Genomic DNA, 25,146 nt, shown 5'->3' with positions numbered 1-25,146 from the left:
TTGCTAGGTGTCTTAGCGTCTTTTCTGTGTACGGTTGCCAGCTAGAGGCTACACGAGTAGCTAATATTAGTGTTATGTAGGCCCCCTCTTGAAAATTTACTCTTTAAGTTTGTGATAAAGACGCCAGCTGTGATATTGGCACGTAATCACCAAGAAAATCATGCGTTAAGAAGGTGAGAATGATATCCATGTACTCTTTTAACGCCAGAAACGTTACCTGCTTGGTTAGCCTGACGGCTAGTATCAATGTACTGAGGACTTTACTACTTTGTAATAACAGGAAACATTTGACATTTGTGTTATCTAGTTCAAGACGATTCAGTGACTTTAGAGATAAAGCAAGATCCTTAAACTCTAAACGCTTCATGATGGATATCTTTAATGAACCACACATTATCCTTGCGACCCAGGGTAATGCTTCCTCTCAGCATAAACCTCGTTTGATGCGAGTTTCTTGCCAGTAGTGGGTTTGAGAGGTTTTTGACACTCACATGAGTTCCAGAGAGACAGCCAGGATGGGGGACATCTTGGCAAATGAGGCTGATCTTCTTGGGATGATAAAGGAGGTAAGAAAATACATTTTGAGAACATATACAAAGCATCATGCTGGTATATCATACATTGTATAATGGTGATTCTTTTTTATTATTACATGTCACTTTCCCCCTCTCTGCAATGAATGAGTTTTAATTCATGCTGTTGTTTGTTGTGTTTTTGTAGTTCCTTAAGTTTGAAGACTTTGAAGACACGGTTCACAGTTTTGACAAGGAGTGCAAAAGCAAAGGCAAGCTGGTGTCAAAGCCTCAAGGAAGTGCCACCCGAGACTCAAAGACTCTTGTTATACAGGTGGAAGATGGACTTGTTGTTATTATTATTACTTTATTATATTTTAGTGTTTTGATACCTGTGAAGGTGGTAAAAAATGATGCCACCCAAGAAATAGGGACAGGACTGAATTTCAAGATTGTAAACCCTAAAGTTAGTCATTTTGCAGTTTTACTTCTTACTCATACCATCATATTAAAAGCTGTTCTTATGCATTTTCAGTATAGTTTGAACAATTACCAATGTTTGATTTGTAAGTAAAATGAACGTAATAGGCAAATTGTTGTCTGTACCCAATCCTCTTCTTTCCTTACTACTATTTGCAGAAGGACCTCTTGAGTTCTTTTGATGATGGAGACCATAAAGTTTTCTTTGAGCTGTGGGCTGACAATATTCCTGCCGAAGTAAAAGACACAGATGCTGAGGCTCAGAGCCTAGAGTTCTACCTTCACATCCACTTCACCATCTACCCACTGAGGAGGCACCCTGGCAGACATGTATGTAGATTATTTCTTTTTTTTTTTTCCTTTTCTTTTCTATTGTATGTGTGTGTGTCTCAAGTTTCTTTTACAAATTTGTTGTAATTTTTTTCAAGTCTTTCTATAAAATGAAAATGTATCTGGGATTATTTCTGCTCAACAGCTTAGTCTTTATTTGTCAATATTCAGTTTGTCCACTAAGCTGTGCTATAAGCCTTTTCTCATTTGCGCTTCAGAATCAATCGCTTCTGACCTCTGTGATACACTCCGATCTGTTAATATGGAAGTTAAAACACTTCCTTAAACTGATATTTTATAAAGAACTTGAATTAAATCAGAGACTGAATCTGTCTTTAGGACCAAGCTGAGTTTGAGGACAGAATATCCTTCTTCAAGCAGTACCTGGAGACTCGAGGAGCTGCACTGAGCCAGACCACAAAGTTTCTACCTTACTATGCCTTGCCCTTTGTTCCCAACCCAACCATCCATCCCTCCTTCAAAGATCTATTTCAGGTGCCTCTCTAATAAAAGAACCTTACATACTTGTTTGTTACTAACCATTACATGTGAAGCAATACTTAACACCACCTATATAACAAGGATAACAATATTTTCTCACAACCTGTAATGTGTTTATCAGGATCCCTGGGTACCTCAGTTAAAGCACAAGCTGGAGCAGTTTCTCTTGGTGACACTAAAGCCATCCAACACCCCAAGGCTGTTAAGTTTGTATGTATCCTTTGCTGTGGCTCGCTGGCTAGACAGTGCTGTGAAAACTTAAATGTACGGAGTTTTTTCTGTTTCTGTCTTTTCATTCCTCAGTGACATTATGTGGGCAGCAAATACAACAGTTTTTATATGACATATGACACAAGTTTTACACTTCAGCTTAATAGCTTTTCCTGGAAGAGAAGGCTTTACTTCTGAATTATTAATTTGAACTATCCAGCCACTGAAATGACCATTTGTTAGTGGCAACTTTGTAAAATCACCAACTGTTCAACCAAACATCTTGAAAAATAAAGCTTCAATAAGGCAGTGAAAAATAAAGCTAAGGTTTATTCTTTGTCATCAAATGTCTACCAGTTGGCAGATCAGTTGTTGTGAAGTAGCTATAATTGTGCTGTAAGAATTAATCAGGGATTTGTCACAGTGCAGGCAGAGGGTGGTTTCCAATGCCTCTCCAGGACAAACAGCACTTCAGCTTTTAAATGAAAAGGCAACGTTTGTGGCTGAAGAATTAATTTAGAATTAATTTGAAAAATATTCAGACTCCCAACTTGCAAGAGTCAAATGCTGTCTGATTGAAATTTTAACCTGACTTCCTCTCAGCCTCAGAGTAGAGAAACACATAAAAGGACAATAGAATCACTGATGTAACAAAGATGTTTCAATGTGCAACCAGTACAAGGAAATTAACTGTTTGTTCAGTTTCCACTCATTAACTTGGCATTTGCTGTAAGATGTCAGCTTACTGAGGCTATCTCGCTTTCATTCTCTATCTCTACTTCAATGTGTGAACACAACCAATGACATAAGTATAGCTGTAAAAGTAAGCATACACCTCCCTTCAGAATAAACTGAACACATTGATCCTATATTAACTCATTAATTCCTTCATACAATAAAAGGAAAACAAAAAAATGATAAACCGGGGAGAAACAGGATGTAAAACAGACCGTGTTTGCCTGTGTCCTCAGTAGGGATTTGCTCTATTGTGCAGTGTAACACTTTGTGTAGTAGCTCTTGATGAGAGGTGTGGATAAAGATATCACCAAAAGAAATTATTCTTTTTTCATGTTTGAGTCATTGCTACAATGTTTCCTTAACAGACATCACACAGGAGGGGGGAAAGAGTACAAAAGGTAAATATCCATCTCCAAAAATCTTCCCAGGTAATATATTGCTTTGATGATGTGCCTATTGTCAAGGCAACACATCTGTTTGAAAGTGGCTTGATTTGTTCCTCCAGATCTAAATTTTGGAGAGAACTAACAGTTTAAACCCTTTCAGATCTGATGATCACCTAAACTTCTCTGGGCAATCAAGACCTTCACTGTGGAAATCACTGCTGTAAAGCCCAGACAACAGCTTAAAAAATTCTCAATGCCATTTGTTTGTCCTATATGTTGCACAAAACTGTTGACGCCTTGTTAATAGTTGTTCATAGCGGACAATAATTCAGTGCATAGTACAAAGGTGACGGAAGTTTTTAGAAATCAGTCCTGTTGGTGTGAAAGTGGTTGCAGATAGAGGCTGAGTAAGGTAAAAATAAGTCAAGGAACCCTCAAGGACCAAAAAATCAAAATATTGATTTCCAGATTTCGTAATTTTTTTAAGATAATTTTTCAGGCTACTAAAGAATGTTCCTCATAAACGCCTCTGTTTGTGTTTGTGTGATATCATAGAAACCATCCAGCAGTTACAGCTCCAGTTAGTTGAATCAGACCGCCGCATCACCAGCTACATGCGGAAGTACAACAAGATGCAGGCTGACTATCGCAACCTGATTGGAATAACTGCTGATCTGGTTGACTCGTTGGAGGCCACTGTCAGCGGAAAGATGGTAAGTTAACTTAATTGGGGGGCAAGAAAACACACACACATACTCATGTTGACACAAAGGCTACAAGCTCAGACTATAGAGACAGGAACATGCCTTGATATACAGAAAGTGACACACACAGCATACACGAGTTGCAAAGTGGATAAATTAAAATGTGACTCACAAACTTTAGTACATTAGATATAACAAGCCCCCATTCTAGAGACATTATAAAATGTAATTGCTATTGTGCAGTTTAGTTTTAGTTAATACAGGAGGACATAGCTGTTAAATGAACAAACAAATGGACCACTTTTTTTCATGCTCAGTATCCTTAAGCTCAGGGGACCTGTGGTGTTTTTGCAGATCTCCCCTGAGTACCTCCAGAATGTGTGTGTCCGCCTCTTCAGCAGTCAAATGAGGCAGAGCGTGGTGCAGAGCACTGACTTCACCCGGCCTGGAACTGTGAGTGAAAGCACACAGATAACGCCCTGCTCTTTTTCTGACTTCACACCTCTCAAGCAAAAAATGACACAGCAGAAGATGGTACAGCAAGAGGTCACGCCAGTGCAAGCAGTGGAAATGTAGCACAATGGTCAGCTAGGCGCTTAAGAATTTCTTCATGTTTGGAGAAGATTCTAAACAAGGAGGGTGTATTTGCTGTTAGGTGCACCTTTGTCCTCCTCATCCCACACATTGTGTGATGCCACCAAGCTATGTAGTCATCCTGCAGTTTGTATCCTGGAATAAAGATGACTGGATCCTGCTCTGTTGTAATGCATCTATAAGCAGAGAGTTAATTAAAGCTAAATACACACACCACAACTCTGACTGCAAGGCACGAACAGTTTCAGCTACCAAGCAAATGTTGATCAAGTGCTCTTCTTTTTTTATACTTATTTATTATTTTTTTAAGATGAAGAATCAAAAAATATTACAAAGTCACTGCAGGTCATAGGATCTGGTTGAAGTGTTTATTACACATTTATTACAGCAATCAACCATGAATCATGCTTGCTGTCAGTGGCCTCCATCGTGCTGTTGAACTCTGCTTTCTGTAATCTTGTTCCTTCTGTTCTTGAACTGAAATCTCCTTTCTGTGTCTGTGTTTTTTGCGTGTGTGATGCTCTTGTCCACAAAGGGGTATTACTCTATGAGTCCATATGATGATGGCTATGTAAGTTTCATATGTTTCATCTTTACTTTCTGTTACTGCTCAGGTCCCCTCTTCTCATCTTGCTTGTGCCTTGCCACCATGTCTTTTCCTTCCCTTGCCATGTCTGCCTTCCTTGTCTTTACTAAAGAACTCTCGGCTTCCCTTTGTTCCCTACCTTTAATTTCTTGTGGTTTTTCCTAGATCACAGTTGTCAAAGAGAACGCTTGACCTTATTTGTTGTAAGAATGACCTCTTTAGTGAGGCCCCTTGTTACGCTAAACAAGAGCGTTCCTTTCAAGGCATACCTCATCATTTAAGTTTTTAGTTCTCAAAGAGCGTGGTCATTATTCCCTCCTCTTAGTTGTCCTTATTGGCTTTCAGTCCGTTTTTATCAGGTTAACCCTGTCAGTTTCAGTTTTCTCCTCTTACCATTTGTTTGACGGTCCAGTTTTTGTAATAATTTAGACGGACAATGTGACAGGATAAGAATGGCCGACATAAGGTGCACACTCTCACGCTCAGGTTGTTAAAAAGAGAAGATCAAATTGCATTGTCTGAAAAGAAGCAACTAGGATGCATTGTATAAGTAATGGTCCTGAAATACCAAAATAGCTGATGTTTAAGTTAGAAATATGATCAAAGACACAAAAGGATTTGATCAAGCTCTTAACTGTTGTATAAGTGTATAAGGAGAAAACAGCCTGGGACAACATCAGCATTTGACTGGAGTAGACGTGCACCAATCACAATTTTCTGTCTGATCACCGATCACAGATCATTAAAAAAGCCTGACCTGCCGATACCGATCTGGGCTGATACTGGTTTTTATTTTTTACAACTGACAACATATACCTTCAATGTTCCAGTCTTATTCTATTGAAAGTAATTGAACAATACTTGTGAAATAGTTAAATTTTTATGTTTTAACTTAAACAACCAATAAAGTGTCCTGAGCTTTAGGTCTCAGAGCAAAAAGCGACAATGTCTGGCTGTCAGACCTTCCCGAAGGTATATAAAATCAGTTTTATATGTAAGGATGGGCCAATTGCCGATCCCCTAAAAATTAAGAAAATTGGCACTGATCAATTGGTGCATGTGTAGACTAGAGTTAAGTTTCTCTCATGGTCACCTGGGTCAAATGTGCCTCAGCTGTAACATGGAGCTCACTGAATTTACCCTTACATAAACAAGCAACTACCCTGCTTATCACTACATAAATCCAAAGTCAACCCCACCGATGTGGGTTTTTTTACTGCTCTGCTGCAGGTAAGCTTACTTCAGGCGGAAAATCTATCCGAGACATAGAACAGAGCTGTCTACGCAAACAATAACATGGACAATAGATGGCCTTTGGTGGTCCCCGTGGACACTAAAGGCTAAATAGTGTAAAGACACTTCAAAAAAGGTGAATAGTAAAGGCATGCTTATGTAAACTGTATACTGTTAGAGAATTCAGGTCATGCCTTTGTTGATGTGATCTGCCAGATAAATCTTTCTTTTTTGGCCCCACAGGATCTCTGTGAGGGGCTTTGGGGAAACAGAGTGAAAATATAACACTGTGCTGATTCCTGCTTATCACTCTCAGTCTGCCCCTTCAGGGTCTGTGCACTCCAGTGTCAAATGTCTCAGAGAAACATGTCCCTTTGCTCTTCAGCATTTTTCAGCCAATGTTTAGATTCAGAGGAATGTGGGAATGAATCCAGGTATCAGTGTTCTCCTTCACTTCCGTTTTACCCACTACTCCTCAAAGCAAAAATGCAGCCAGACAACCTGATAGCTCAGACGACACGGATCACTCCCCTGACCTTACACTGCTCTCGCTGTAGGCCTAACCACCCAGGCTTTAGATTGTATTTCAAGGCTCAAAATCCCCTTTTAGCAGCAGAAAACACTAATAACTAGTTCTTTCACCTCAGCAACATGATTATTAATCACTTAGGGTGTCTTATTCTTTCATGGAACAACATGCACAACATTTACACTTAAAGTTACAAACAAAGGAATGCCTGCTTCACACTAACCTCCCCTCCCTGGTACTTTTTATAGCTTTTACTGACTGCATGGGCAACGTAGCCAAACAAACCTGTAAAGTATAACTGGGGATTCAGCATGACAAACACTCATGATGTACGCATGTTCAAAAATCCCAAATGACCTTTAAAACTGCAGCTAACTTGTTTTTTGTTTAACTGTAGTTCTGGGTAATTTGAGGGATCAGGTGGTAAATAGTTGCATGCATTAAATAAATGACACATCAATGTGAGAAACTAAGAGTGTAACTTCACACCTAAATGCGCAAAAACCCCTTAAGTTCAAAAAACACTTTGTTCCTCTTCCAGGCCTCTTCAATACTACGAGCATCCATTGCACCACCGTAAGTCATCATCAGTTTCTTTTCCTCATTGTTACAGCTTCATATGTGCCTTGCTGACATGCTTTTTATATCCTCAGGAGATCCAAAGAGGTGCCAATGCTGCCCTCACTAGACTATGAAAAACTGAAGAAGGATCTTTGTGATGGCCCAGATAGACTCCAGGCCCTGCTGCTTCAAGCACTACGCTGGGTGTGTTTTCTTATTTATCTTATTTCTTATTACCTTTACACGCCTCTTCATTTATAACCTTTAACTTTTTCATGTTTTTCAGAGACTGACTCGCTCGCTCCCTGGTGAACAGAGAGACACAGTGCTTCAGGCCTATATCAGTAATGACCTGCTGGAGCGCTACTGCACAAAACAGGTGAGACCAGCATGCTACAGCCTCAATGTAACTGCTGTAAAACTGTCACAGTAGCAAATGAGATGTGGACTGAAATGACATGTCTTGTTTAGAGTATATTTCAAAGTAACCATAAGTGGTACATTAAAGATGTGCCTCTTTGTTGGACTCTCTGCAAAATTAAATAAGAGTATCTCTTCAGGCCCTATATTCCTTTATATAGAGAGGACAGGACAGTGGATCAGAGAGGGGAGTGACATGAGGGAAGGTACTGCAGGTTGTACTGGGATGCAAGACTTCTATCTTTGCCAGATGCAGGGGGACAGGAAGTCAGGCACTGAAACAACATTAAATACACTGTTGACCCTAAAACGTTTTACACTTTACTAAAGCACAAACCAATTTAACATATTGTATGTATAAATGAGGAGAGGCTCAGCATTTTGGTGGGAAGGATCCCTCCACTCGCGACTCCGGTGATTTGATAATCTTGCTACTTGCCAGACTGAACACACAGTCGACGCGTGTGATGTAAGTTGACACGAGAGCATGCAATCTATGATATTTTTATAAAATTTTAGAATTTTAATCCTTTAACCCTTGTGTGTCCTATTATTATCAAACACAAGTCCTTTTTATTAGTTCACAGAAAAACAGAGACTTAAAAGTGAGCCTGAAATCAAGGGGCAACAACTGGTCAGTAGAAATGAAGCCTATGCAGAAGTCCAAAAAGTTGCTGTTCATTGAGAATCCGCTTGAGGCTGGCTGCAGAAAGACCAGAAGTCATGTACAGATCTAGCCATAAAAACTGACTTTTACAGTGTTAAAAAGCACAAATTACAGCCTGGTCCAAATAATGACTTTGGTCTAAAATGCTGATTTCACTCTCGGCACACACTGTGCGGTGAGTGTAGTTTTTTCTAACTCTGCGGTTTAGAAGTTTTTTTCGAATCATTTAATTGTCCAATCAGAGACACAGCTCAGGTCATGTAACTGTCAGGCCCCCTGTAGCTGTTATAAAGGAAATTCACAGTCAGCAGCACAGATTGGCTTCACTCATCGGTTTCAGGAACAGACAGGTGAGATCACGGAGGCTATGTTTTGTATAGTCTATGCCTGAAATCTAGAGATACTATATCTTCATTGACTTTATAGTGTTGTTCCACTAATAAATCCCTTTTGATGCTTGAATTTCCTCTTTATTTTCAAGGCACATTTTATTATTTGTCTCTATAATCTGGTTTGTGACACCTTCTCACATGTCCCCAGCCACAGCTTGAGTAGTATTCACCTGAGCAATTTTCCTTTTCTTGTTCAACAATAGGCAAGACCATAAAAACATATTATATTTCTAATCTTACCCTCAATAAAAAGCCTTTCAGGGGCCTAAGAGCCACATGTCTTTCTCACATGCCTTATTGTTCATTTTTTGTCACATTTCCTTACACTGGCCTCCAGCCAAATGGGGGCCTTATTAAAGACAATACCTTTACACAAGGTTGTATACAATCCTGACCCCACACCTGAGCTCTTTGTCATCGTACTTAGCGTAGTGTTCCAAGTCACGTCTCAATAAAACCACTGCAGAGAGCTACTATAATAGTGGTGCTGTATCAGTTTCATTATCAAATCACTACATAAATGTCCTTTGTTTGACTGTGATAGAAGGCCCACCACTCACAGGGATAGAATGTCTGTGAGGAAAACTGAGGGAGAATCCCTAAACAGTACGTTTTCCTGGAAAGTATCATTTTCAACTAACTTTTATTTCCTGTTTTTGTGGAAGAACGTGCTTCATTTAATGAGATCAAAGAACGAGGTTGTCCGCCAATACATGGCTCGTCTCATCAATGCATTTGCCTCCCTTGCAGAGGGTAAGTGCTCAACTTTGATGTGCATTGTTGGATCAGCTCGTTATTTCTTTGACATCAGTCTAGTTCTGTTCATGGTAAAACTCAGAGGCTTTTATGGTTGTGATGTTACCGCTAATGATCATCTGCATTCCCATGACTGCAACAGTGAAGGACATTTTAAAAAGACTGTCTTTATCCGTGTTTGCTGGACAGATTCTCCGTCATAAAAAGAAAGTAAAAGGAGATTTGTTTCTGTGTAGTTTGAATGCTGCAAGGAAATTATTTCTGCTTATGTTCACAGGTCGTGTTTACCTCTCCCAAATCCCTATTCTTCTTAACCTTCTGACTGAGGCTTTGAGGACAGAGGATAAAGATTCTCTGACTAGGGAGAATGTTCTAGTGGCCCTGCAGAAACTCAGCCTGAGGTACATCTGAGTAGTTTCTTTCAAACTTTGCTTGTCTGTTGTAGTTTCATGTCTCAGTTTAAGCTGGTTTGAAACCATCATTTATCACTGTGCTTTCTTAGGAGGAGCCAGCAGACTGCTATGATTGCAGATGATCTGATCAGCTGGCTTGTGGATGAGCTGCAAGATTCAGACTGCCTGAGTGACTACACTTTGGAGTACTCTGCAGCTCTGCTTATGAATCTGTGCCTGCGAACAAAAGGTAAAAAAAAAAAAAAAAAAAAAACAAGGCTTAGGTAAATACAGATCTGACACAGATTTTGAGAATTTTAATTTTCAACACAAGCAAGGAGGATCGTCTTATGAAATATTTAAACTGTGGTCCTTGTGACCTTAAAATTGTAGTGAAGATCCAAGATGCATTTGCTGCACCTAAACTTAAGTCTGAAGTACCAAAGGTTGTCCTCAGAAATATTCACTGTGTTCAAAACTTGAAACTAAGCAAGTGTTGTAATCTTAGTACAAAATCTTCTTGCTGGACTTAATAGTGCCATATTTAACTGAAAGGTCTAGAAATATGTCTTGCTTCAAATCAAAAGCTCATCATAAAACATGTATGGCTTGTAGAAATAAAGATATGAATCTGCTGATAAGGTTAAAAAAATCCCTTTTTAGTTTCATATTAAGACATTATAACTAATTTTAAGAAACTTGGCAGACAAATGTTTCTTACCAAACTGGCTGTTTTTTTCACTCTTTTCAAGCAATTGAAGTATCAGTTTTGTTTTTTAATATCTTGAAATAAGACATTTTCTGGACATGTCAGGTGAATTTGGCTAAAAGAAAAGCATGAGCAGGAGCTTAGATGTCGTGTTTTCCTGTTGAAGATGCTGGCCCAGCAGTTCTGTTTCTTTAAATGCACCCTAGAAAAATCTGAGCTTTTTTATGTCCTAGCATAAATCAATTTTTCTCTTCTGCAGTGAGTCTCTGTAATCATGTGCCCACTGTTTGATTATATTATGGGCAGAGACAAAACCATAATTTTTAGGGTTTACATTACATATAAATTTTGAGCTTTTACAGGTTCTTCTGAGCACAGTGCTTATGGGTGCACTTTCCTCCTTACTTACGGGCATGCCCTCTTATATCATATCTAGAGTGCATCTTTCATGTCACCCTCACTTTACTCCCCATACACCATGAACAAAAACAGTACTCTTCTCTCTGTAACGCCTTTATTTATTTCTAAATCCCCCAAAGGCCTGCTTTTGTACAGGCTGCTGCGGTAAATAATGCATCATATTTGATTTATAATGAGTTTCATTCCAGTGCACAAAGAAAACAAGATAATAAAGTAAGAAAAAGAGACACGAGGACCAGGCAGGCATCAGTTATTTCTTACGAAATCTTATAGGGGACAAAATATCTACATTTGATGAAAAGGATATATGACTTTTGTTTTTTTTCAAGCAGAAACTGAAGCAGTACCTGAATGTGTGGTAATGTTTGTGTTTGAACAGGAAAGAGGAAGTGTGCACAAAACCCCAAACATGTGCTAAAGGTTCTTACCGATCTCCTTGGACATGAGAACCACGAGGTGATGACACACATCCGCCAACACTTGCATGTAGACACAACACACAAAGCACATGTAACTCCCACACTTTAAAACAAATAGGTTTTAAATCACACAGCGTGCACAACATATTGAAACATGCAATAATAGGACACTCTTATTCACAAATTGCTGTAAATGGCTGTAAAAAACTGTAATCACGGCTAAAAATAGGCATCAGTAAAAATATTAACTACTGTATGTAAGGAATACTGTAACAAAACCAGGCACTCTGAGGCTTGCTGGAAAGCTTATTTTGCCCTCCAGAGCATTGGCAGTCTCTGAAAAAATGAGCTATGACTTCAGGCAGGTCTATTAAACATTAACAACGCTAACCTCATTCAAATTTATGAAAGGTTGTCATCAACTTTTGAGAGCAGTTAACTCTGTTTTCAGAACCTTGACACTTATCACTGCCTGGATTTTTATGGCATTACATATTTCAAAATGCCTGCCTCAAGAGCATTCTTCACTCTTCCTGTACATTTTTCTTGCTCCTGCATGTTCATGCAAACTTAGGGCTAAGATCTCAGAAAAAAAGATGCTGTGAGAGTGTCTGAGTATGTCACTGTGCTTTCCTCAGATTCGTCCGTATGTGAATGGAGCCCTGTACAGTATCCTGTGTATTCCGTCTGTGCGACAGGAAGCTAAAGAGATGGTGAGATAACAGGGACGTCCTAACCTGCTTAAAGGAAACAGACACACTTTTTGTTGTTGCTCTATATTTGTCTCTTCATGTCACCATACAGGCAGTGTTTGAAGGAGAAACAGCAGGTGTTTGTTGTCATGTGGTAGTTACAGTGCTTCATACTGACTCATGCAGTAGTTTTAGGCAGGTAAAGAAAAAAAATGCTGTAAACCAAGAATGCTTTCAAAAGTGGAAATGTTAATATTTAATTTAAATCCATTGATTTAATCAATTAACAAAATGCTGTGAATGAAGAGAGTCCAAAGCAACAACAGAACAAGTTGTTAGCAGAGAAGATTTGGCAAATTTTCATGGGAACAACCCACATACTCATCTCTGCTTTTCATCTGAAAATTCATATTTTTTGCAAATGATCTTTTAAAAGGCAAAAAATTAATCTCTCTAACGGCACAAGATTGATCCCTAAGAAGCATCAAATTCATCAATTTGCTGGTTTGTGCTTAGCTAAGTTTTAGGCCTCATTATCACTCCTCAATGTTCACTCATTTATAACGAATGACGTGATTTTTTTCCCATGTTTGTAGAGTGTAGACGAGATCCTCTGCTGCTATAGCAAGGAGAAGAACCCAGACCTCAACAGACAGATTGAGTTCATTATCAAACAGCTGAACTCAGGTCAGTTAAATCAAAGCTACCCTCTCAACAGCCATAGATATACTCATTGAATTTGCATGTAAAGAATTAATGGATGACATGAATACAAAGCTTTAAGTAAATTACTCTAAAATAGAAAATTACCACTGCCATTGTTATGTTCTGGAGTATTTGTTTCAAAAAGATCCTTTTTCTGCTGTTCTGTAAAGCTGAAGAAGAGGGGCCAGAGTCAGACGATGAAGAAGAAGAGGATGACAATGATGTAAGTTATGTTTTACCATCTTTACATTAATTTGAAAGTTACTATATCAAAATGTTACCAAAAAGGGAGGTCAAATACCAAAAATGAGGAAAGGGTAGTGGGGTGAGTTTGAGAGGAAGGGTAACACCTCATATTTGACACCTTTCCCAAACTTGTAGATGGCAATCTGAGCATGACACAGATATTGGGTGTCACTCACCCTGTGTGTTCATGCATGTGTGTGTGCTTGTGCATGTGTGTATGGTGGGGTGTTGGGCCTGGTAGATTGGGTTCTATGGGAAAGTGGGTTATCAAGATAAGGTATATGGTAAGTTAAAGCGGCAATGGCTGGAGGTGTGAGTGTGTGTATAAGCATGTGTGTCCTCTTGTTCACCTTGTGGTCGGGTTAGAATTCCTGAATGTGAGTGCCCTTATTCCATTGCCTCTGATCTGAGATGGGGTGTTTGTGTAGGTGCTATCCATTTACCGTGACTATAGGAGTGAACCGATATACCGTATTTAGACTACACTGGTCTCTTGTTGGTGCTGTGCGAGCATTGTAGTATTTATTCTAGCTCTAAGATCACAGTTTGCCATTCTAGAAACAACCTGTAAGGTCAACATGTGAGGGATTACATGAAACAATCATTAATTTTGTAGCCATCTGTGCATCAAACATTTTAAAGCTTTTAACAACCCCTTCCTCAGATTCACAACATTTACACAACCTAACTTTAAAACAGCCTCTTTGCATATCTTTAATCTGATTGCCCTTCACTGTTTTGTGAAAGGAGGATTTGATGGAGGCAGATCTTGACATCGAAGAGGTTCTTCAGCCGCAGCCCAGGGAGCTATGTGGAGAGAGTCTGCTAACCACAGAGTACCTGGGAGTAAGGACACACTCCTCCACATGCATGATACAATGATACAGAAAAACACCATTATACACAAGCTCTCCCTGTAAGTTTACTTTGTTCCTGCTACACATGATATCTGAGGGTTACAGGCTGTGTGTTCTACACACTTTTAGCCAGTTTAAGTTTCAGTTTAGGGAAAGTTTAAGGAAATAATGCCTGCAACAAAGGGAACTGATATTGTTCTCTGTAGCATGTTGGCAAGCTGAAACATGGGACTCTAAGTCTGCACGATTTCATGTGTTCAAGCTGTTAAATGCTAGATTAAAACTGAAAGTGTGTTTAGAGCAAGAAGACTCTCAAACTGAAAGACAGTTTTTAGTAAGTTTCTGAAACTGATAATGATGGACAGAGCCCCCCAACGTGGAGGAGTGTAAAGAAATAAATATTTGTTGGCCATCTGTGTCAATTGTGTTTGCAAAGTCAACAACTGAACAACTCTTACACTTGATGTGATTAAATGAATGGACATGTTGTGATGTATAAATGTTCTTTATAAACCAGAGTTCAAAAAACACAAGATGAGGCAAAAATGGACAATAAACTGCATAAAAAATAGTCCAGAATCCAGGATAAGAAATGTGTTGGGCTTAAAATTTGTTTGCCGATCAGTAGTCTTTAAATCTTAATGAAAACAACAACCATGATAAAATCCAGATTCTGACCCTGCTGTAAAATATTTTGACATGTTTTCTTCTTATCACCCCCTAATGGACATTAGATTTTCTACAGGAAGAAGCAAGAGTTTGTAACTGATATTTCACTTCAAGAAATTATTATAAATACAACCCAAGTAAATATGTCAGCCAGAACCAAGGTTGTTTAAAAAACAAACACAAAAGTGGCCCTCGAGCTAGTGCATGTCTGCTTAGAAAGCTTTTTCTGCACAGATTAAATGTGGCAACAAATACATGATTGAAATAAGACATGCAGTAGAAAACACCAATTCATTTGTTTTACTGTGTCTTGAGTAGATTATGACCAACATGGCCAAAGTAAAGAGGAGGCCAACCCCTCTGCAACAACCATGCGTTGATGAACCCCTGCAACGCCCAGTCACTCCCGGTTCCCATCGCAATGCCAATACAGCGTAAGTAAAGTGGCTCACAGAGGGAGGGATTCACTAAGAATGGTTTGCTGCTGGTATTAGTAGAAAAGTTGAACTACTTGTGGAGGTGTTATTGACACTTTCTCTCTCATATTTGGTAAAGAATAGTGCAGGAATGGATATTTGTCACTTTGTTAATATCATACAGCTAATCACAACTCAACTCTAAAAAAAGAACACCTGAACTAAATCAGCGTGATAAGCACCAACAACAAAACAGAGAGAGTGTTCGGAAAAAAATCAGTTGCCACATTCACCTGATGAGTCCAAACATTTCTAATTTCAAAATAAAAGCCTAAGTTGACAGCAGAATTGCTTGTACAAAATGTAAAAATTCTCCATTTATTTCTTTTAATATCATAAAATTGGACAGTTTTCTGGACTTGTCAGGGAAATGTAACTCATATTAAGCCTGATCAGAAATGTTTACTCCTAGTAAGACTTGCTAGTATTTCAGTCTATACAGTCTGTTTCTGCTCATGGTGCTGTTGTTACCCATTGTTCAGTCATTTCTGCTTAGTTCCTCTGTGTAAATGATAAGCATTGGTACTATCTGCTATAATTAGGTATAGATTTTTGAGGTATGGCCTCCCTCTTTTCTTCTACAGCAGATCAGTTTACAACCACAGAGGTAGCACACAATGTCCTTATCCCCTCACAATGTGAAAAAACTAGTGCAGTAGGTCAAAGAGAGAAATGGTTTAGATTCTGTCATTAATCAAAGCATCACTGAATTGTTCACGTAGTTGTTCATGAGTCAGCAGATGGAAAGTGTGACTGCCAAGTTCTGAAAGGCAGTTCATCGCTAAAGAGTGTATGCTAAAGAAAAGCAGAGTTATACTTGACAGTAATGGACATGATAGCCACAAGGGATCAGTGTCCTTAATATGACATGGCTCCAGAGATAGGGGAGTATCAAATCACAGCTTGTAACTGATACACTGGTTTCATAATCTACTACGAATCTCTTGTTTTGCAGCCTGTGGGGCTATAAATTTAGAATTTGGCTCAGCGATGAAAACAAAGACTTTCTCTAGTTGTTTGAGTAAACTGTTTTGAAGTCCTGACCAAACCTGAGCAGTATTGTTTGTATCATGTGTAGGGATTATAGAACCAGCAGTCACAGCGGAGAGGGAGGAAGCCTTCCACCCTCCCGACACAACTCCCGACCTCCTACACGCTCTGGCAGTCGTCCCAGCACAGCTGACTCCCTACGTCACAGCATCGGTGGGTAGAAGTCATCAACATTCAAATTCGTTGCAAAACAACATGAGCACTTTGACAACACTGTAGCTGTAGATCAGATGTTTGCGAGTCAGATTACTTACCTTTAAAACACATGGAGTGAGCTGCAGCATTTTTGTGGGACAGTTTCACTTCCCTTTCACCTGCAGATCGATATTTTGTTTATGTGAGATGCATTTTATGTGATGCCCGATGTTCACAAGGCATCCTCAGAAAACATCATGAATAAAGACTCTGCGCTAAATTAATATCAACCTGTTTTTTTAACTTTTAATAAAACTTACATTATCATAGCATCTTTTAATATTTTCAGTCCATAAATGTCTGGTATTGACGTCATTATTATGTTAAAAATACATTTCTGAAAGCCAGATATTTTCTTTCCAGAGAACCATGCTAAACCCCCTTCTCTTTATCTCATCTACACACACTCAGATTCTGAATGTGGTCGGTTGTCCCAAGAGTCAGAGTTGGACGGTTGTTATGATGGGCAAGCCAGGAAAGTACACTCGCAGGAGGAACACAATGGACACTCTGACAGGTAAACTGACACACATAAACTGACTTCAATCACACATATTAAAAAAGATATCTCTATGCTTCCATAAATACTGCTACAGTGGAAATACTGGAACAGTAAGAGATCTTTAATGAGCTCAGCAAGTTGCTACTAACTATATCACAGTCAGCTGTATCAGACTCAATTCAACTTTGCTACATTTATACCCGAGAGTAGATTTGTCTTGTGGACTTGGTTTTCTTTCACTTTGCTGGAAAACAGAAGTTAAAAATTAAACAAAAAGGGATTGTATCGCTCTCAGATCTCTTTGAGCATGTAAGCTCACTTCAAAGTAACTTTAGGCTGTGTTGAAGTGTCAGGCAGTAAGAAGGGAAGAGTGAAAACCTCTCCAGTCAAAAAAATAAAGCTAGAGCCTGCTAAGCTGTAACCTTGGTGAGGTTTCCTGCCACTGCCAGTCTGTGTTATGTTTAATTGAAAAGAAGCATCAAAGTAGTACCAGAAACTTACAGTTAACAGCCAAACCAAACCTGTGGAAGAGCCTCTTAATGGTTAAAGATTGAGGCAGCATTTTTAGGCAATTCCTATGCAGCAGCTTATTTCCCTCGTCTGCTTCCTGACATCCTGCATATGACTTCAGAGTGAGCACAAGGTAGTGTGACAGCTCAACAATACAAAAAAGTGCAATGCAGCAATAATACAAGGGGCTACGTCTTGTGAAGTGCACTGAACCAGAGGAAGACTCTTGGGGATGGTGCAAGTAAACATAAACAGAGCGAGTCGGCTGAGGTAAAACCCTGAGATGCATGTCTGAGTATCTGTGTGTCCGTGGAGCGAGTTGGCAGCAGTGTTTTCGACACACCGACGGGTGACTCAGCACAGCCAAGCTGGTCTGTGAGACTGTGACATGGGTTTAAACGAGCAGCTCCCACAAAGAGACCCATTCAATCTCAGCTCCCCTGCTTCTCCTCTCCTTTAAATCCCAGAGGAACTTGACTCCAGAATCCCGCCAAGAGTAATGAGTCCCAGGAAACCGCTTCGGTTATCCTTTCTGCGTCCCCTCCAGGAACGTAAAACACCTTCACAATACAGACTTCAGCATCTCCAGCCAGGCTGAAGACTTTTGTTTTGAAAGGGAGATATTACAACTTTAACATTAAGACAAAAAGATTCTCAGGAAAAGAGAAATTCAAAATCAAATTGAATGAAATGTATGCCTTTGCTTTTAGGCTAATGGATGAGCTTGTATTGGTGTGTAACATTCAGTTCAAACAGATACTATCTGGGATGTTGTAGCCAGTATGACTCCTGTGAGAAGAATCAATGAGTCGACAGAAATCCATCCATCTATTATGGTTTAGGATTGCTTCACAGGATGTGGGTCATTTGGCTGATAAGGACATCAGCAGAGCTTCAGGCTCTCAGTGTTTCAGACTGGAGGCAGATGAGTTATTAATTCATTGTGATCCCGTTTCTCTGGCTCCTGGAGACATAAGGACAGATTGCTCATTGTGTTGCTTCTGCAATACAATATAGCATTCTCTACATAGATATGTAAACAAGTCCCAATATATTATGTAATCTAAAATAAAACATGCAACCATGCAAGGAAAATATTACATTAACATTATTGTGCGCACTACAATCACTATAAAAGTCTTTTTATAGTGATATCCTTAGCTAATTTGTGATAACTGTATGTAGCTGCAAAACCTGTAGGAATTATTGACATTAAGATAAGCTGATGGTGACATGACATATGGCAGAAGACAGTCGCTATCATTGATGTAGATTTTGTAGATTTCAGTTCAAAATCTGCAGTTTTGGGGGCACTATTAGCCTAGGGTTGTGAGCATTTGCCCCTGGTCACATTTCAGCATGGTAACCCATGCAACCCACTTCTGCTCCCTACATTTCCTTTCTCTCGTCAGCTGCCCTATCAAATAAAGGCAAAAAATATAACAAAACACAACTTGAGAACCTGCAATTTCTAGTTGAAGAATAAACTGCAAGCGCCAAAAACTGTAATTACAGTTGGAGCTTTGAGTCTGTAAATATTGATAAGCTTTCCTGGTAACAGTGTCTACTTGTGATGAAGGATAGATAAAAAATTCTGTCAGCGTATACCCAGAAATGGAGACTATCGACTGAGACATGTGACACACAAATGCTATCAAGTCTCAAGAGCAAGAAGTTCACACAAGGCTGATGTCTTACATAGAACAGGCATGATTTAAAACCATCTGTTGAAAGAGATCTTTTGACCTCTCTGAAGAATCCTTCCTTCTTTAAGCTGGTGAGTCATAAAAAGAATCCTTTACAGACAGGGTTTTTTTGTCTCAAAAGGCTGACCTGGATGTATTTTCTAATACTTCTAAGTAGCAAAATTCATCATTTACTCCTTCCTCTTTTTCTTTTCCCTTTATTAGTGGAGAGTTCAGTCCTGCCTTTGCAAGCCAGCCCAAGATTCCCCGTACACCAGACACAGCAGCCAGCAACACAAGCGCTACCAAGGCTCGAGGTCTGACTCTTGCACCTCAGTTCTCTAAGTCAGAGCCACAGCAGAGCAGCCGGCCTGGCACTGCCAACTCTACAGGTGGAGGGGGACAACGGCATAAGGTAAGAATAGAGACACTAACAACTGTATCTGCTCCGTGTGGCTGCTCTGTCAGCTCCTCAAGCCACATTGGACGATAACGAGCTGAGGTTCTGTGGACAAATGTATTTAAAAAAATCAAACAGGATTGGAAACACTCTGTAAATGTAAGCACACTATTGGGTTGATGTTTTTACTCCCAGTTTCTCAAAACTTCATTTTAGGAGTAGAACAAAGTCCTACATTCTGAGCTTCCCTGTAAGCACCAAAGTACAAATGTGCAAGGCTGTCAGGTTCTAATTAAGTCATCCTTCCCTCCCTGTTTCTCACTGATTCAACATCCCTCAAGAAGCTTTATTTTTCCTGCCCCTTACAAACAGGTTTTACCAGAACTTGTTGTTCTAATAAACAAAAGCAGACTTACAATGACACAGAACAGGACAAAAGTGGAATTTGCTCCACGATGCTGTAAATCATGCCCCTGTTTCCCTCCAGCTCACATCTTGAGTTACCAATTGAGGTTTTAGCTCTGTTAATGGGACCTCTGTGACAAAGCCTGTCATGACTTTGTCTTTACCTCTTTACATAACAGTGTTTAACCTTTGACTCACATTAGGATAGGCTATAAACACAGTAAGAACTGAACGGTTATCTTTGCTACAAAAACCTTGAGTTTTTTAAATATTTGAAGCTGATATATCTAAAGCTCCTAAGAATTTTTGTCACTAAATAGGCTAGGTAGGGGGCTTCGTGCATTTTTGGGCTTTAATCTGCCCCCCTAGTGTCCCAATAGCAGCTTTATATGATTTACAGCTGAAAAAAATCCCTATTTCTGATACTGTGGTGATTAAAAAAAAAACTATTTCAGTTTTGTTTAGCCACTGTCTTTTTAAAGGTAGTTTCTGCGGGATTTTCCCGCAGAAACTACCTTTCTCAACTTCAGCAGGAATAATCCAGCTCAATCCTCTCCTACTAGCCTCTATACATGTGTGTCAGTGTCTATGTCTGCCTTCAACCCCCTCCTCAGCCTGTATGTTGATGTTCGCAAGTGGGCAAGTGGCTTCGCATGTTGATGATCGGGAGTGGAAGCTAGGTTCCACTTTCATTTGTTTTCAGGAACGTGAAGGGCAGAAGGGGATGAAGAACGACACAAATTGGCTTATTGCTAACTGGGTATGTGGCTTGTGCTAACATGCCAAGTTAGATGCACAGCTCACGAGTCTCTCCCATGCAGAAATGCAATGCTACAGGTGGTTACTAGGCTACTAAACGTGTTCACAGTCAAAGACTGTGGCTGTGCGCTGCTGCTGCACTTAGCCAAAGAGGAGGATCACAGTTTGAATTTATGTTTCCTAACTGAAAATTCCTGCAGACCCTACCTTTAAGGCTCCCTACTCCAAAAGCCCCCTTACCTCTCATTGGCCAGCCCCCTAGAAGCCTGTGACAGAGCTATGGGCACACCTTGTATTTTGAGGCCTGCCACTCCAACATGTAATGATCCAGTTGGGAGATTTTATATGATAACTTGATCATTTCAGCAGGTCTCGTGAACATCTTTTATTATTTTTAGAATGGACTGTTTTGAGTAGTTTACAGATAGATTTCTACAACGAATATGTAGCAGTCTGAAAATCTGCACATCCAGCATTGTTATTTAATATCCATCTTTAAAATATAGTGAATCAACACACCCCCTCTGTTAATCAAATGCAAAGTCAAGTTAATTTTTCTTCCAACAGACACATAGCCATCCTGAACTGTAGCCACTCATGTATTCTCTGTCTCCTACATATCTTAAGTATTAAACATGAGCCTCTACAGGGAAGATGGCTGGATCAGATGCTCTGGTGCTCTTAGCTGGAAGATAAAATCTCCTTATGCTCTCATACATCTTAATTGCATTTGATGAGAGATTACCTCCGGCTCTTCCGCCAGCTGCCCTTACCATGAATTTTATAACAGAAATCTAATGGTCAGTCCAAGACATCACTTCCCTCAGAGTGTGTTGTATTCTTGAGGTTTGGCAGGCGTTCTGTACCTCTATTGGCTCATAAGGAAGTGTAGTGATTTCAGCTTTGCCAAAAGGGAAAAAGCAGCTGCATGTGTAAAAACAAGCTGAATAATGTCATTCATTGGCTTTTAATGTTGTTGTTTTCGTTTTCTCAAACCTGTTATGTTTTTGCAGTAAGCAGCTGGCAGCTTCAAGCTTTGTTGTGTTGAGTATTTGACACTTTGTAGAGTCTGACTGTAGAGAGAGAGAAAACACCAACCACACATTAAGACAGGACTGATAGAGATGCTCCTTTGGCTAAGGAAAGATAGAGGAGCTGTTTTTGTATCTGAGCTCTCACCACACACACACACACACACACACACACACACACACACACACACACACACACACACACACACACACACACACACACACACACACACACACACACACACACACACACACACACACACTCTTTTACAGCCAAACAAAAAGGGGAGCAACTGCTGCTTCTCCGTGTTGAGAGGATGGGGGAAAAAAAGTGCAGTATCCTACTCAAGCCATGTTGACAAGGTGGAATTTACACGATGAGAGATCCCTGGAAAGCAGAGGAAGTGCAGCAGTTGGGACTGTCACTCAGACCCTGGGTGATAAAGGGAATGAGGAAATCAGAATATTCTTTTTCCAACAAACAGAATATAAATTAAAAAAAACACCATGAGTACACAAAGTTTCTCTCTTTTCAGGAGTATTGCGTCAGATTTTAAGATATATTACTAGTTTTTTAGTTTTTATTTGGATAAAACTGAAGAAGCGGAAATAACAAACATGTCTTAACTCAAGGTAAGACATACTAAGATGTCAAAACATCAAAAAAGTGAGGAATATTCAGGATGTGGATGATCCTGGTTCAGCGAAACAACCAGACTAGTTTGGTTTTACTGTCTGAAAATTTAAAAAAAAAAGTTAACCTGCTATGACTTTGCTTGGTTGGCACTTAAAGTCAAATTTTACATTCTTCCTCTAATTGGAGCAGGACTGTGCTCCTTTTTAGTCTTCAATGGCAGGTAGACATGAAAGATTCTGTGACATGTCAGTTAGTCTGAAGTAGAAGTTGGAAGTTTTTTTTTTTTTTTTTTTTTTTGTTTTTTTCAATTTTCAGAGTCAGGGTTTTTTAAACTTGAAAGAAGTTTAAATGTCATAATTTAAAGGGGGCATTAGGGGGCACTGGTATGGCCTAGCAGTTAGGTCGCGCACTCTGTTGGGCTCACCCTCAAGTGGGTGGCCTTGGTTTAGATCCAACCTCTTAACAAACAAATAAACTAAATATATAAATCATAATAACCATGAGATCCAAAGTACTTCTCCAAGTAGTTTTATTCCCAACATGTTTCCAGACTTTCTCAAATTTGCCATCTTTTGGTTTGTTTCACAACTTCAAATCTTCCTTCCTTTTCCCTCAAATGTCCCCAATCACTCTACCCGTCCTGTCCCTTCCTTCCCTCCCTCCCTTCCCTCTCTCTCCTTCAGGCAGCCAGTTAAAGAGGAGGTGAAGAGGGAGCTGTCACCATGGAGTAGCACTATCTCCCCCGGAGCATCAGGCTTCCTGTAACATCATCCCCCAGGTTGCAAACAGGGTCAGAGCAACAGAGATGGTCGAGGATCGGCAGGAGAAGGAGGAGGAGGTAGAGGAGGAGGAGGGGCTTGAACAATGTGAAGGATTGTCGCTCTGCAATTTCAGCTTCCCCCATCCCCCCTTTTTGCTCCAGCACAGGTTTCTTTTGCAACACGATCTGAGGTCAGACAATAATCACAACTACCAGATGATTGACTTACCGAAATATGTGCAGCAGCATCCTCCAGGGAAAACAAGTTAAAAGACAATGCACATACTCAATTCATAACTTTCCATTTTGCTTGCTTCTTTTGGTTAAAACAGAAAGTATCAGCTGTAAATATTTCTGTTATTGATCCTACATATCTGAATTCAAGCTATAAGTTTGATTCAGGCACACTTTAAAAAAGTTTGTGATGAGCAGAAAGTTGATACATGTGCCACATGTAGACAGGCCTTTTGTTGTCCTTGAAATGGTTGTACAGATAAAAAAGGCATTTCATCTTGATATCACAAATCTGTTTGTCTGAATTTCAGCACGTACTGTAAACATTGATTTTTTAACCGGGGTGGAAAATATCCGTCCACATTTCTTGTTCCAGCTCCACATTAATTATTAAACACTGGTTCATAACCGAGTAGCCCCTCTTTATCAACTCCAGGAAATTCTTACAAAAACACCAAGGTTTTGTATCGAGCTGTCAGGGTCGAGTATGTTTTTTAAAATTCTTTTGAACTGCTTCTTGTTAATATCTGTTTACTTGAACTTGCATGCATGTCTTAAATCCAGCATTACCTGCTTTGTACATTTGCACAGTTTTAAAGGTGTGTTCATGTTTAGTTTATTTATGTGAAGTGGTACAGCTTGTTAAGCATTTTTGTAGTGATTCATTTTGATACTTGAATTTAAATAAATATGTGGAACATTACCTGTTTCCTGTTAACTTCTCTACTTGACGACATCCTAAAGGATTTTATTACTCAATACTGGCAGCTGCTAAGAGTTGTGACTAAGTCTTGAATCACAAATCACCTCCAATTATATAATTACTGTCATCTATTAATCATCATATTGTGCCTGCGCAGTACTCACTTTTGTGCTGAGAAAAGAAAAACCCTTTGTTCAAAACATGGAGATCTCATAGAGCAGGAAAATGCTGCCCTGTAAAAAGCTGCTCCCAACATACCTGACAGATACACAAAAGTTTTTGTTATTAATCCCAATAAATGATCACTTATCAAAATCATCACTGGATATTAGGAGTCTATTCACTCATGCAGCATGTCACTTTATAAACCAGCTCCTTTGACAAACAGTGGAGCTGGTTTCTTTCAAAAAATAGATTATCCATGTTTTTTCTTTTGTAATCGTCCTCTTCCTACAAATAGTTATTTAGATGAAGTCTTCACCCAACACTTTTTCTTTTACAGCTTGTCACACTCCTGCACACACATAAAATCTGTCATTTGAATCCAACTGCATCATGCTTATGGAGCCTGGAAATGGCAATAAACATCCTTTATGTGATAAGATTAGACAGGCTCATCTTAAGGTGCCAAAATGTGTCATTCAAAGTAGTGTGGTTGTCAAATTTTCAGTTTCACTGTCCTGAGACATGAACCACACACTCAGCCTTTTTCGTTGTCTGCATGAGGCAAACACGTGAACACACTGATGGACCAACAATGACAGATGTCCATCAAACTTTTCTGGTGAAATATTTTGCATGCTGGCTCACTGAAAAGAGACACCATTGTATCTGCAGAAACTTTTTTTCTACTACTGGTGCATTTTAACCAGAGGAACTAGGGAATTTCCCCAGAACTGGAAAATCATGAAATGGCCCTGCTTGGGGGCCATTTTCTATCCAGGAACTTTGGGAAGCGAGGCCTGCAAGCTAACTGTTTTTCATGGTTTTATTTCACTCTCTGTCCACAGTAACATTTTTGTTAGCCCTCGAGAATGCACTCTAATTTAGATGGACACAGTTGAGTCTTCGTGCCTAGACAACAGAGTGGT

The 25,146-nt window shown here is 39.5% G+C and overlaps 1 protein-coding gene across 2 annotated transcripts; it reads left to right on the top strand.

The window, feature by feature from the left end:
* On the top strand, positions 1-24,136 carry armc9 (armadillo repeat containing 9). 2 transcript variants are annotated; one of them, XM_074668502.1, is made up of 26 exons: positions 1-173; positions 411-566; positions 721-846; positions 1,152-1,322; positions 1,662-1,817; positions 1,945-2,037; positions 3,148-3,169; positions 3,713-3,870; positions 4,216-4,314; positions 4,991-5,026; positions 7,345-7,379; positions 7,457-7,568; positions 7,651-7,743; positions 9,509-9,596; positions 9,877-10,000; positions 10,102-10,241; positions 11,500-11,576; positions 12,178-12,252; positions 12,828-12,918; positions 13,107-13,159; positions 13,930-14,028; positions 15,027-15,142; positions 16,263-16,387; positions 16,841-16,946; positions 19,352-19,541; positions 23,042-24,136. In XM_074668502.1, exons 2-26 carry the CDS (start codon positions 492-494, stop codon positions 23,051-23,053), a joined length of 2,472 nt encoding a protein of 823 aa, XP_074524603.1. In that variant the 5' UTR covers positions 1-173; positions 411-491; the 3' UTR covers positions 23,054-24,136. The 2 variants fall into 2 exon arrangements, with proteins under 2 accessions (XP_074524603.1, XP_074524604.1); XM_074668503.1 differs by lacking the exon at positions 4,991-5,026 and having other exon boundaries at positions 23,042-24,135.
* Positions 24,137-25,146: the final 1,010 nt, after the last annotated feature.

Source organism: Halichoeres trimaculatus, unplaced genomic scaffold (genome assembly GCF_033239565.1).
Source record: "Halichoeres trimaculatus isolate MK-OKI-2021-1 unplaced genomic scaffold, fHalTri1.1 fHalTri1_scaffold_4, whole genome shotgun sequence".
NCBI classification, from domain to species: Eukaryota; Metazoa; Chordata; class Actinopteri; order Labriformes; family Labridae; genus Halichoeres; species Halichoeres trimaculatus.
The sequence above is the reverse complement of the archived record's forward strand: the minus strand, read 5'-3'. Positions and strand labels throughout refer to the sequence as shown.

Excerpts from the sequence above, each read along its gene's own strand:
- armc9 (XM_074668502.1), top strand. The coding sequence starts at position 492 with ATGAGTTCCAGAGAGACAGCCAGGATGGGGGACATCTTGGCAAATGAG. Across the intron at positions 567-720 it reads TTCTTGGGATGATAAAGGAG|TTCCTTAAGTTTGAAGACTT; the intron begins GTAAGAAAATAC and ends GTGTTTTTGTAG. Across the intron at positions 11,577-12,177 it reads TTGGACATGAGAACCACGAG|ATTCGTCCGTATGTGAATGG; the intron begins GTGATGACACAC and ends TGCTTTCCTCAG.